This window comes from Eucyclogobius newberryi, unplaced genomic scaffold (genome assembly GCF_026437365.1).
Source record: "Eucyclogobius newberryi isolate DKJ021-1_F unplaced genomic scaffold, fEucNew1.0.hap1 SCAF_9, whole genome shotgun sequence".
In the NCBI taxonomy this organism is placed as follows: Eukaryota; Metazoa; Chordata; class Actinopteri; order Gobiiformes; family Gobiidae; genus Eucyclogobius; species Eucyclogobius newberryi.
In genome coordinates this window covers 13,600,584-13,614,651 of record NW_027316532.1, presented here as the reverse complement: position 1 = coordinate 13,614,651, position 14,068 = coordinate 13,600,584, and the positions used below count along the sequence as shown (strand labels likewise).

General features: G+C 55.9%; 1 protein-coding gene across 1 annotated transcript in view; it reads right to left on the bottom strand.

The window, feature by feature from the left end:
* Nucleotides 1-7,400: 7,400 nt before the first annotated feature.
* LOC140354017 (polypyrimidine tract-binding protein 1-like) overlaps nt 7,401-14,068 on the bottom strand; it is a 36,386-nt gene continuing 29,718 nt past the window's right edge. Inside the window, exons 11-13 of the mRNA XM_072438832.1 lie at nt 11,163-11,379; nt 9,495-9,572; nt 7,401-8,693 (exon numbers count right to left, since the gene is read on the bottom strand). Coding sequence (XP_072294933.1) covers nt 8,561-8,693; nt 9,495-9,572; nt 11,163-11,379 — 428 coding nt within the window. The 3' untranslated portion in view covers nt 7,401-8,560. The remainder of the gene's footprint in view (nt 8,694-9,494; nt 9,573-11,162; nt 11,380-14,068) is intronic.

Sequence of the window (14,068 nt, the reverse complement as noted above, 5' to 3'; positions counted from 1 at the left end):
ACGCTCCTACAGGTCCTGAACGCAGTGCGGAACACGCTCCTACAGGCCCTGAACGCAGCGGGTCACTCTCCTACAGGCCACGAACGCAGCGCGGGTCACGCTACTACAGGCCACGAACGCAGCGCGGGTTACGCTCCTACAGGCCCTGAACGCAGCGCGGAACACGCTCCTACAGGTCCTGAACGCAGCGCGGAACACGCTCCTACAGGCTCTGAACGCAGCGCAGGTCACGCTCCTACAGGTCCTGAACGCAGCGCGGAACACACTCCTACAGGCCCTGAACGCAGAGGGTCACGCTCCTACAGGCCCTGAATGCAGCGCGGGTCACGCTCCTACAGGCCCTGAACGCAGCGCGGGTCACATTCCTACAGGTCCTGAACGCAGCGCAGGTCACGCTCCTACAGGCCCTGAACGCAGCGCGGGTCACGCTCCTACAGGCCCTGAACGCAGCGCGGGTCACGCTCCTACAGGCCCTGAACGCAGTGGGTCACACTCCTTCAGGCCCTTAACGCAGCGCAGGTCACGCTCCTACAGGCCCTGAACGCAGCGCGGGGTCACACTTCTACAGGCCCTGAACGCAGCGGATCACGCTCCTACAGGCCACGAACGCAGCGCAGGTCACGCTACTACAGGCCACGAACGCAGCGCGGGTTACGCTCCTACAGGCCCTGAACGCAGTGGGTCATGCTCCTACAGGCCCTGACCGCAGTGCGGGTCACGCTCATACAGGCCCCGAACGCAGCACGGGTCACGCTCCTACAGGCCCTGAACGCAGCGCGGGTCACATTCCTACAAGCCCTGAACGCAGCGTGGGTCACGCTCCTACAGGCCCTGAGCGCAGTGCGGGTCACCCTCCTACAGGCCCCGAAGGCAGCGGGTCACGCTCCTACAGGCCCTGAACGCAGCCCGGGTCACATTCCTACAGGCCCTGAACGCAGCGCGGGTCACATTCCTACAGGCCCTGAACGCAGCGCGGGTCACGCTCCTACAGGCCCTGAACGCAGCGCGGGTCACGCTCCTACAGGCCACGAACGCAGCGCGGAACACGCTCCTACAGGCCCTGAACGCAGCCCGGAACACGCTGCTAAAGACCGTGAACGCAGCGGGTCACACTCCTACAGGCCCTGAACGCAGCCCGGGTCACATTCCTACAGGCCCTGAACGCAGCGCGGGTCACGCTCCTACAGGCCTTGAAAGAAGCGGGTCACACTCCTACAGGCCCTGCGTTCGGGACCCGAAAGCAGCGCGGGTCACGCTCCTACAGGCCACGAACACAGCGCGGGTTACGCTCCTACAGGCCCTGAACGCAGCGGGTCACGCTCCTACAGGCCCTGAACGCAGCGCGGAACACGCTGCTAAAGACCGTGAACGCAGCCCGGGTCACATTCCTACAGGCCCTGACCGCAGCGGGTCACGCTCCTACAGGCCCTGAACGCAGCGGGTCACGCTCATACAGGCCCCGAACGCAGCACGGGTCACGCTCCTACAGGCCCTGAATGCCGCGTGGGTAACGCTCCTACGGGCCCTGAACGCAGCGCGGGTCACGCTACTACAGGCCACAAACGCAGCGCGGGTTACGCTCCTACAGGCCCTGAGCCTAGCGCAGGTCACGCTCCTACAGGCCCTGAGCGCAGTGCGGGTCACGCTCCTGCAGGTCCTGAACGCAGCGCGGAACACGCTCCTACAGGTCCCGAACGCAGCGCGGAACACGCTGTTAAAGGCCCTGAACGCAGCGGGTCACGCTCCTAAAGGCCCTGAACGCAGCGCGGAACACGCTCCTGCAGGCCCTGAACGCAGAGGGTCACGCTCCTACAGGCCCTGAATGCAGCGCGGGTCACGCTCCTACAGGCCCTGAACGCAGCGCGGGTCACATTCCTACAGGTCCTGAACGCAGCGCAGGTCACGCTCCTACAGGCCCTGAACGCAGCGCGGGTCACGCTCCTACAGGCCCTGAACGCAGCGCGGGTCACGCTCCTACAGGCCCTGAACGCAGTGGGTCACACTCCTTCAGGCCCTTAACGCAGCGCAGGTCACGCTCCTACAGGCCCTGAACGCAGCGCGGGGTCACACTTCTACAGGCCCTGAACGCAGCGGATCACGCTCCTACAGGCCACGAACGCAGCGCAGGTCACGCTACTACAGGCCACGAACGCAGCGCGGGTTACGCTCCTACAGGCCCTGAACGCAGCGGGTCATGCTCCTACAGGCCCTGACCGCAGTGCGGGTCACGCTCATACAGGCCCCGAACGCAGCACGGGTCACGCTCCTACAGGCCCTGAACGCAGCGCGGGTCACATTCCTACAAGCCCTGAACGCAGCGTGGGTCACGCTCCTACAGGCCCTGAGCGCAGTGCGGGTCACCCTCCTACAGGCCCCGAAGGCAGCGGGTCACGCTCCTACAGGCCCTGAACGCAGCCCGGGTCACATTCCTACAGGCCCTGAACGCAGCGCGGGTCACATTCCTACAGGCCCTGAACGCAGCGCGGGTCACGCTCCTACAGGCCCTGAACGCAGCGCGGGTCACGCTCCTACAGGCCACGAACGCAGCGCGGGTCACGCTACTACAGGCCACGAACGCAGCGCGGGTCACGCTCCTACAGGCCCTGAACGCTGCGCGGGTCACGCTCCTACAGGCCCTGAACGCAGCGCGGGTCACGCTCCTACAGGCCCTGAACGCAGCGCGGGTCACGCTCCTACAGGCCACGAACGCAGCGCGGGTCACGCTCATACAGGCCCTGAACGCAGCGCGGGTCACGCTCCTACAGGCCCTGAACGCAGCGCAGGTCACGCTCCTACATGCCCTGAACGCAGCGCGGAACACGCTCCTACAGGTCCTGAACGCAGTGCGGAACACGCTCCTACAGGCCCTGAACGCAGCGGGTCACTCTCCTACAGGCCACGAACGCAGCGCGGGTCACGCTACTACAGGCCACGAACGCAGCGCGGGTTACGCTCCTACAGGCCCTGAACGCAGCGCGGAACACGCTCCTACAGGTCCTGAACGCAGCGCGGAACACGCACCTACAGGCTCTGAACGCAGCGCAGGTCACGCTCCTACAGGTCCTTAACGCAGCGCGGAACACACTCCTACAGGCCCTGAACGCAGCGGGTTACGCTCCTACAGGCCCTGAATGCAGCGCGGGTCACGCTCCTACAGGCCCTGAACGCAGCGCGGGTCACATTCCTACAGGTCCTGAACGCAGCGCAGGTCACGCTCCTACAGGCCCTGAACGCAGCGCGGGTCACGCTCCTACAGGCCCTGAACGCAGCGCGGGTCACGCTCCTACAGGCCCTGAACGCAGTGGGTCACACTCCTTCAGGCCCTTAACGCAGCGCAGGTCACGCTCCTACAGGCCCTGAACGCAGCGCGGGGTCACACTTCTACAGGCCCCGAAGGCAGCGGGTCACGCTCCTACAGGCCCTGAACGCAGCCCGGGTCACATTCCTACAGGCCCTGAACGCAGCGGGTCACGCTCCTACAGGCCCTGAACGCAGCGGGTCACGCTCATACAGGCCCCGAACGCAGCACGGGTCACGCTTCTACAGGCCCTGAACGCAGCGCGGGTCACATTCCTACAAGCCCTGAACGCAGCGTGGGTCACGCTCCTACAGAACCTGAGCGCAGCGCGGGTCACCCTCCTACAGGCCCCGAAGGCAGCGGGTTACGCTCCTACAGGCCCTGAACGCAGCGCGGGTCACGCTCCTACAGGCCCTGAACGCAGCGCGGGTCACGCTCCTACAGGCCCTGAACGCAGCGCGGGTCACGCTCCTACAGGCCACAAACGCAGCGCGGGTCACGCTACTACAGGCCACTAACGCAGCGCGGGTCACGCTCCTACAGGCCCTGAACGCAGCCCGGAACACGCTGCTAAAGACCGTGAACGCAGCGGGTCACACTCCTACAGGCCCTGAACGCAGCCCGGGTCACATTCCTACAGGCCCTGAACGCAGCGCGGGTCACGCTCCTACAGGCCTTGAAAGAAGCGGGTCACACTCCTACAGGCCCTGCGTTCGGGACACGAAAGCAGCGCGGGTCACGCTCCTACAGGCCACGAACACAGCGCGGGTTACGCTCCTACAGGCCCTGAACGCAGCGGGTCACGCTCCTACAGGCCCTGAACGCAGCACGGAACACGCTGCTAAAGACCGTGAACGCAGCCCGGGTCACATTCCTACAGGCCCTGAACGCAGCGGGTCACGCTCCTACAGGCCCTGAACGCAGCGGGTCACGCTCATACAGGCCCCGAACGCAGCACGGGTCACGCTCCTACAGGCCCTGAATGCCGCGTGGGTAACGCTCCTACGGGCCCTGAACGCAGCGCGGGTCACGCTACTACAGGCCACAAACGCAGCGCGGGTTACGCTCCTACAGGCCCTGAGCCTAGCGCAGGTCACGCTCCTACAGGCCCTGAGCGCAGTGCGGGTCACGCTCCTGCAGGTCCTGAACGCAGCGCGGAACACGCTCCTACAGGTCCCGAACGCAGCGCGGAACACGCTGCTAAAGGCCCTGAACGCAGCGGGTCACGCTCCTAAAGGCCCTGAACGCAGCGCGGAACACGCTCCTGCAGGTCTTGAACGCAGCGCGGAACACGCTTCTACAGGCCCTGAACGCAGCGGGTCACGCTCCTACAGGCCCTGAATGCCGCGCGGGTAACGCTCCTACAGGCCCCGAACGCAGCGCGGAACACGCTGCTAAAGGCCCTGAACGCAGCGCGGGTCACGCTCCTACAGGCCCTGAACGCAGCGCGGGTCACGCTCCTACAGGCCCTGAACGCAGCGCGGGTCACGCTCCTACAGGCCACGAACGCAGCACGGGTCACGCTCCTACAGGCCCTGAACGCAGCGCGGGTCACGCTCCTACAGGCCCTGAACGCAGCGCGGGTCACGCTCCTACATGCCCTGAACGCAGCGCGGAACACGCTCCTACAGGTCCTGAACGCAGCGCGGAACACGCTCCTACAGGTCCTGAACGCAGTGCGGAACACGCTCCTACAGGCCCTGAACGCAGCGGGTCACTCTCCTACAGGCCACGAACGCAGCGCGGGTCACGCTACTACAGGCCACGAACGCAGCGCGGGTTACGCTCCTACAGGCCCTGAACGCAGCGCGGAACACGCTCCTACAGGTCCTGAACGCAGCGCGGAACACGCTCCTACAGGCTCTGAACGCAGCGCAGGTCACGCTCCTACAGGTCCTGAACGCAGCGCGGAACACACTCCTACAGGCCCTGAACGCAGAGGGTCACGCTCCTACAGGCCCTGAATGCAGCGCGGGTCACGCTCCTACAGGCCCTGAACGCAGCGCGGGTCACATTCCTACAGGTCCTGAACGCAGCGCAGGTCACGCTCCTACAGGCCCTGAACGCAGCGCGGGTCACGCTCCTACAGGCCCTGAACGCAGCGCGGGTCACGCTCCTACAGGCCCTGAACGCAGTGGGTCACACTCCTTCAGGCCCTTAACGCAGCGCAGGTCACGCTCCTACAGGCCCTGAACGCAGCGCGGGGTCACACTTCTACAGGCCCTGAACGCAGCGGATCACGCTCCTACAGGCCACGAACGCAGCGCAGGTCACGCTACTACAGGCCACGAACGCAGCGCGGGTTACGCTCCTACAGGCCCTGAACGCAGCGGGTCATGCTCCTACAGGCCCTGACCGCAGTGCGGGTCACGCTCATACAGGCCCCGAACGCAGCACGGGTCACGCTCCTACAGGCCCTGAACGCAGCGCGGGTCACATTCCTACAAGCCCTGAACGCAGCGTGGGTCACGCTCCTACAGGCCCTGAGCGCAGTGCGGGTCACCCTCCTACAGGCCCCGAAGGCAGCGGGTCACGCTCCTACAGGCCCTGAACGCAGCCCGGGTCACATTCCTACAGGCCCTGAACGCAGCGCGGGTCACATTCCTACAGGCCCTGAACGCAGCGCGGGTCACGCTCCTACAGGCCCTGAACGCAGCGCGGGTCACGCTCCTACAGGCCACGAACGCAGCGCGGGTCACGCTACTACAGGCCACGAACGCAGCGCGGGTCACGCTCCTACAGGCCCTGAACGCTGCGCGGGTCACGCTCCTACAGGCCCTGAACGCAGCGCGGGTCACGCTCCTACAGGCCCTGAACGCAGCGCGGGTCACGCTCCTACAGGCCACGAACGCAGCGCGGGTCACGCTCATACAGGCCCTGAACGCAGCGCGGGTCACGCTCCTACAGGCCCTGAACGCAGCGCAGGTCACGCTCCTACATGCCCTGAACGCAGCGCGGAACACGCTCCTACAGGTCCTGAACGCAGTGCGGAACACGCTCCTACAGGCCCTGAACGCAGCGGGTCACTCTCCTACAGGCCACGAACGCAGCGCGGGTCACGCTACTACAGGCCACGAACGCAGCGCGGGTTACGCTCCTACAGGCCCTGAACGCAGCGCGGAACACGCTCCTACAGGTCCTGAACGCAGCGCGGAACACGCACCTACAGGCTCTGAACGCAGCGCAGGTCACGCTCCTACAGGTCCTGAACGCAGCGCGGAACACACTCCTACAGGCCCTGAACGCAGCGCAGGTCACGCTCCTACAGGCCCTGAACGCAGCGCGGGTCACGCTCCTACAGGCCCTGAACGCAGTGGGTCACACTCCTTCAGGCCCTTAACGCAGCGCAGGTCACGCTCCTACAGGCCCTGAACGCAGCGCGGGGTCACACTTCTACAGGCCCTGAACGCAGCGGGTCACGCTCCTAACACCACGTGCCCTGGAGAACATCACGTGCCCTGAAGAACACCACGTGCCCTGGAGAACACCACGTGCCCTGGAGAACACCACGTGCCCTGGAGAACACCACGTGCCCTGGAGAACACCACGTGCCCTGGAGAACACCACGTGCCCTGGAGAACACCACATGCCCTGGAGAACATCGCGTGCCCTGGAGAACACCACTTGCCCTGGAGAACACGATGTCGCATGCCCTGGAGAACATCACATCGCGTGCCCTGGAGAACATCACATCGCGTGCCCTGGAGAACACCGCGTGCCCTGGAGAACACCGCGTGTGCAGGAGAACACCGCGTGTGCAGGAGAACACCACGTGCCCTGGAGAACACCACGTGCCCTGGAGAACATCACGTGCCCTGGAGAACATCACGTGCTCCTGAGAACATCGCGTGAACTGCCAGCACTTCTCAAATCAGTCTTGAGACTAATTTGAGTCATTTAATATTTCAATATTTCTATTTCATATTAAAATTACCCTTATTTCTGCAGAAAGACAAACTGAAGTGTGTCCATCAATCATGACACGACATGTTGTGACTGAATATGACATTTATATTTTCAGATTCTCTTCACATTTGAAAAACAATTCATATTTGAGAGAAAATGCACATTTAGAGCTTGTTTAAAGAGTTTAAACAAAAGCAGCTTTTACACAATAAAACAGTCAGATCATGTTCACCTAAAAACAGTCGCGTGGACGTTACACAAAAACAAACACAGGTTAAATAAAGTGACAGGACAGTGTGTGTGAACCTGCCCCGGCGACCATGGCGACGGCGACCATGGCGACACTCAGGGCTAAGGCACAGGGAACCATCACACAGCGCCAGTTCAAATGTGCACACAACAATAGCATCAAGCTCACTTTGCTCCAATTTAAACTATTCACTTTCATAATCTAAAGACTCATTTATCAAACAAATAATTGCTACAAACTGATTACCAAAACATCATTGTAATGGTAATAAACAGTACTTAAGCATATATACATTGTAATATACCTTAAATAAAGCCTACCATAAATTAGCAAATGTCAAGGATCACATTTCGACACCTTAATTTGGCTATTTTTGTTGTCTTTTTATTTTTGACTATAAACTACTACTTGTTGATTTCTGACGATTCCAGATAAATTGGAGCAAAATGGTAAGATTTGGACGCGTGTACATTTCTCACACATTCTTTTCTCTGTCACGACCCGAGGCCAAGGCAAGAGTGGCTACATGTAACAGCGAGGATTCTGCTCTCTAAACCCCAAAACTCCAAAACACACAACTCAAAGTCACTTTTACACATCTGAGGCTAATCCAAATGTACAAGTTTATCTTGTATTTCCAAATCTCTTGAACACAAACTAAAATATATTAGAAAAACAACTCTAGTTCCACAGACTTGTTGATGCAAACATGCGATGGAATGTGGAGTAGTGGGCTCGGCCGCTCATGTCCTCTCGGAGGCCTCTTGGAGTCCTGATTGGTCGATCTGTGTGGTCTTTGTATGATCATTGGTCAAAAGTAGTGTCTTGTTTAAAGTCCACGCCGTTTTGGTTTTGTGCGCTTTGATTGGTCCCTCCCCTCGCCATTTTGCTGACAACAGCATGAAGAGCCCCTCCAGTGGGCGTGTCTCCAGTGGGCGTGTCTGAAGGTGTTCACTAAGTGGCTGCATTTGCATAAATACTCTCATCGACTGTCCAGCTCCTTTTCTCAGTGTCGTCCCTCCTGTGTCGTGATTGGTTTGTCCGTTTCCTGTTCTATTGTGATGGATTGTAGTATGAACACTCTTCTAGCCCCGCCCTCGTCCCTCTCAGATGGGGGACTTGCTGAAGGACACTCTGAGGTGGTGGTTCTCTCCCAGGTCGTGGTTGTGAAGCTGAATCATTGATTCGATGGCCTCTTCCACCGAGCCCAGCTGAATCAGAGCCATCTTGTGGTCCTTCCTACAAAATATAAACATTTGCATTTTTAAGTAGTAAGTACGTTACTGGAGTACTTTTAATCAAAGGTCACCAGGACCAACAACTGTGGATGATGGTGTGGATGAGGGTGTGGATGATGGTGTGGATGGTGCGGATGATGGTGCGGATGATGGTGCGGATGATGGTGCGGATGATGGTGCGGGTGATGGTGCGGGTGACGGTGCGGGTGACGGTGCGGGTGACGGTGCGGGTGACGGTGCGGATTACGGTGCGGATGACGGTGCGGATGACGGTGCGGATGACGGTGCGGATGACGGTGCGGATGACGGTGCGGATGACGGTGCGGATGACGGTGCGGATGACGGTGCGGATGACGGTGCGGATGACGGTGCGGATGACGGTGCGGATGACGGTGCGGATGACGGTGCGGATGATGGTGCGGATGACAGTGCGGATGACGGTGCGGATGACGGTGCGGATGACGGTGCGGATGACGGTGCGGATGACGGTGCGGATGACGGTGCGGATGACGGTGCGGATGACGGTGCGGATGACGGTGCGGATGACGGTGCGGATGATGGTGCGGATGATGGTGCGGATGACGGTGTGGATGACGGTGGGTGACGGTGCGGGTGACGGTGCGGATGACGGTGCGGATGACGGTGCGGATGACGGTGCGGATGACGGTGCGGATGACGGTGCGGATGACGGTGCGGATGACGGTGCGGATGATGGTGGATGATGGTGCGGATGATGGTGTGATGGTGTGGATGATGGTGCGGATGATGGTGCGCTGAGATGTACCATTTTTAAAATACTCACTGGAAGAACTTGAAGGCTTTGACAATGGCTCCAGAGCCTGAGAACAGCCTCTTCAGCTCCTCCTCCATCACAGAAGGCCTGGAATACAAGCAGAGTCTCTCACAGAGTCACTCACAGGGTCACAGAGTCAGTCACAGAGTCAGTCACAGAGTCAGTCAGAGTCACTCATTCAGTCACTCAGAGTCACTCACTCAGTCACTCACAGAGTCACTCACTCAGTCACTCACAGAGTCACTCACTCAGTCACTCACAGAGTCACTCACTCAGTCACTCACAGAGTCACTCACAGTCACTCAGAGTCACTCACAGTCACTCACTCAGTCACTCACAGAGTCACTCACTCAGTCACTCACAGAGGCTCACAGATTCTTCACAATCTCAGCCGTCCTTCAGTTGTCTTTAGAGATGTCAAGATGAACCCTTTAGCTTTAGCTTCAAAGTCAGAGCAGTGAAAGTTCTTATGACAATCATCAATAAATAAGATGAATCCACAGAGTTGTCTTTTCTCAAAAGTGAATGTTTAATCCTGTTGTACAATCAGAGGGTTTGTTGTGTGGAGCTGATGTGTCCACATGTCTGTCCTACATTGCTCTGGTCCACATGTCTGTCTGTCCTACATTGCTCTGGTTCACATGTCTGTCTGTCTGTCCTACATTGCTCTGGTCCACATGTCTGTCTGTCCTACATTGCTCTGGTCCACATGTCTGTCTGTCCTACATTGCTCTGGTTCACATGTCTGTCTGTCCTACATTGCTCTGGTCCACATGTCTGTCTGTCCTACATTGCTCTGGTCCCCGCCCAGGGATTCACCTTCATCTTATGGCTTACAGGTCAAACCGGTGGTCACATGACCTACATCACACAGAAAGTTATTGGCTCTGAGACAAATGCTAGGAACAAGGAGGTCCAGAAGGTCAGATGTCCATCCTGGACCCATAGAGAGTACGGAGCCTCATTATCAGTTGTGTGAGAACATGAGGGGCCATTTCACGTCAGCAGAGTTTGGGTTTATGTTTGGAATGTATATTTATATCAGTAACAACACTGTTATTATTGAGTTCCACGGTACTCACGGTATGTTGGACAAGTGCAGTGTTGTGGTACTCACGATATGTTGGACAGGTGCAGCGTTGTGGTACTCACGGTATGTTGGACAGGTGCAGCGTTGTGGTACTCACTGTATGTTGGACAGGTGCAGCGTTGTGGTACTCACGGTATGTTGGACAGGTTCAGCGTTGTGGTACTCACGGTATGTTGGACAGGTTCAGCGTTGTGGTACTCACTGTATGTTGGACAGGTTCAGCGTTGTGGTACTCACGGTATGTTGGACAGGTGCAGTGTTGTGGTACTCACGGTATGTTGGACAGGTGCAGCGTTGTGGTACTCACGGTATGTTGGACAGGTGCAGCGTTGTGGTACTCACGGTATGTTGGACAGGTGCAGCGTTGTGGTACTCACGGTATGTTGGACAGGTGCAGCGTTGTGGTACTCACGGTATGTTGGACAGGTGCAGCGTTGTGGTACTCACGGTATGTTGGACAGGTGCAGCGTTGTGGTACTCACGGTATGTTGGACAGGTGCAGCGTTGTGGTACTCACGGTATGTTGGACAGGTGCAGCGTTGTGGTACTCACGGTATGTTGGACAGGTGCAGCGTTGTGGTACTCACGGTATGTTGGACAGGTGCAGCGTGGCAGACGGGGGGAATATGTTGGAGTAGTTCTTGGAGCCTGGCTTCTTGAAGCGGTGCAGTGGTGAGGTGCTGAAGTCCTTGGTCAGGCCCTGATCCTCGTGGCCCTCTCTGGGCAGCTGGACGCTGGAGTGTTTGGACAGAGTGATCCTCAGGGGCTTTGCGTGGAGCCGCTGCCCAGTCAAGTGGCTCATCACTGGGGAGGAGGGACATCAGGAGACGGGAGGAGGGACATCGGGAGACGGGAGGAGGGACATCAGGAGACGGAAGGAGGGACATCAGGAGATGGGAGGAGGGACATCAGGAGACGGGAGGAGGGACATCAGGAGACGGAAGGAGGGACATCAGGAGACGGGAGGAGGGACATCAGGAGACGGGAGGAGGGACATCAGGAGACATGAGCAACGACAGGACCAGGGATTAACTTTACAAACTAGGGAAGTAATATTAAAGGCGCAATGGACAATTTTTCGGCGATTTGAGAACGCAGGCGGAAGTGCGCATGCCACTCCCCCGTGCGGACTGATACAACACACGTGCGTTTGTTTATCAACGCGACGGATTGCATCGCATCTCTGTCTCCTGTAGATTTCCGTCTCTTATGAGCCATCTCGAACTGTCTTTCTCCGTCTTCATTTTGTCCCGTACACTGAGGGAACTATATTATGATAGATCAATGCGCTTACACACGCGGAAACATGGGGACGAACCACACGCGGCTGCAGGTGAGTGGTAGGTGCGTTTTATGATTGATACGTGGCAGGACTAATTGGCAGTCCACGCCACGAGAAAATAATACTCAGATTTGGGCCAAAAAAATCGTCCATTTCAACCTTTAATATGTTCTCACGATTCTGTCGAAGTTTAGTCGATACAGACTGCGAGAGGCGAAGATCGTTCTCAAAGTCTTTATTTGATGAAAAGAGGGAAAAACAGGCAAAACAGCGGCATGTTGTTCGTCTTGCAGCTGAGATTCGACTCTTCACAAGATTTAGCTGTGTTTTAGGATAAAAATGGCCTGACCTTGGCTATGACGTCCGCTTTAAGATTGTTTAGACTAGTCCACAGATGATCAGAAAATACACAGAATAGTTCAAATACACTGAATAGTTCATTGTGACCCATATGCAGCAAGATCGTCTTGACTCATGATAAATAGGACACAGACATGACAATAATTTGATCAATAGCCACAATTCCCATCTTGATACATAATTCACAATAAAGATTTGAACACCTAAAGTTGTTTTAACAGTGCCACTAGATCGCTCGATGTAAAAGAAGTTTTGCTCGAGAGCAAAGCGTTTGGGAACACGCGCAGTCCAGAGTACAACAGGTTGTCTCAGAGCTCAACCTCGCTCTGGAGGCGATATTTGGATTAATGGAACCGGAGAGGTGCTGTTTGCAAAATTTGACTGATGAGGCAAATTGGATCAACTTATCAGTGCGGCACTTTTCCCTTTGCCACAGGTGAGAGAGAAGAGCACCGGGAATAGAACCAGGAAACGAAGCGCTGCCGTGCATATAAACACGGCTGTTTCAGCTTGAAGCAGATTTAGTTTTCTTTTTTCAGGCGTGAAATGGGGGTGAAAGAGAAGGGGGAACATACAGTACATTGTCGGAGTCGGGATTCAAACTCAAAACACTGTGGCCGGCTGCACTTGGAGCCTGGCATATGTGTTGTGCCTTAACCACTCAGTCACTGGGCAGCACTGAAGCCTCTCACACGGCTCAGGATGCAGCGTTTGGGGTGAATGAACAGGACTGACCCCAAAGTCAAGTCAATACCGGGTTCAGAATAAGCGGTATCGCATCGCAAAATGCTACGCAATTTCTCTCAAATGCGATGCGTTCGTCAGAAAAAAGGGCTTATGTATCGCAGCTTTTGCGATACAAAGATGTGTGTTCAATTGTAAAACCAACACCAAATCACTCATCAATCGATCGTCAATAACGGCATGACACATGTAGGACGCTGTGTTGTCATGACAAGTTCCGCTGCTGTCTCAGATCAGAGTCTGAAAGTGGGAGCCACGTGCGGTAAAGTTAGCGTAACAGATTCAGACTTCCGAGGTCAATAGCTCCTAAACGCAAGTCTTTGCAGATCATTCGCCTGCCAAAATACTCATATTTACACAGCCAAGTAACTACAACCTCGTTTTTAACAATCAGACGCGTATTTTGGGCGCAGCAAATTACATGGATCCAAATGTGCAGCCGGAGCCAAGACGAAGTACTTAGAAACCGTCATCAAATAGCAAAACGAAAAATTAAAACGTTTTATAGCTGGAATGGAACGTTAAATAGAGCAGTACAATTTGAATAACACCTAAAATACACCATGATGGACACCACAGCAACCTTTATTTTTCCATCAGAAGCTTAACACATATTTTTTGTGAGTGTAAAGACAATTAATATGTAAATGAGACTCCTGCAAATAGTCATCTGATTGATGATGATATGGAAGAAAGTTGTAAATAAGTTAATCTAACTTGGTGTTAATTCATTTGTTCAACAACTAATTTTATTTGCAAGTTTTCTGGGTTTTTTAAAAAAAATGTTTAAAAAGTGTTTAAAAGTTCATTTGTTAGTTTTTTAAAAAAAAAATAGAATGGTTACTAATACATTTGAAATAAATAATCTTGTTACATCAATGGAAAATATTGATTGTTAGTCACTTTCGTGTTTTGCTATGCAATTATCAAATTGCTATAGAAATTTGAAAAAATGAACGGATTGTTTAGCAGCACCGCTATACAAGTGAAAATCCTTAATCTGAACCCTGCAATAGACCTAAATGTATTATTTTTATATAAATTATCAATAAAACAACATTGTATTAAATACCAGTTATATAGTTATAGTATCTTTCCCAAGTTTCA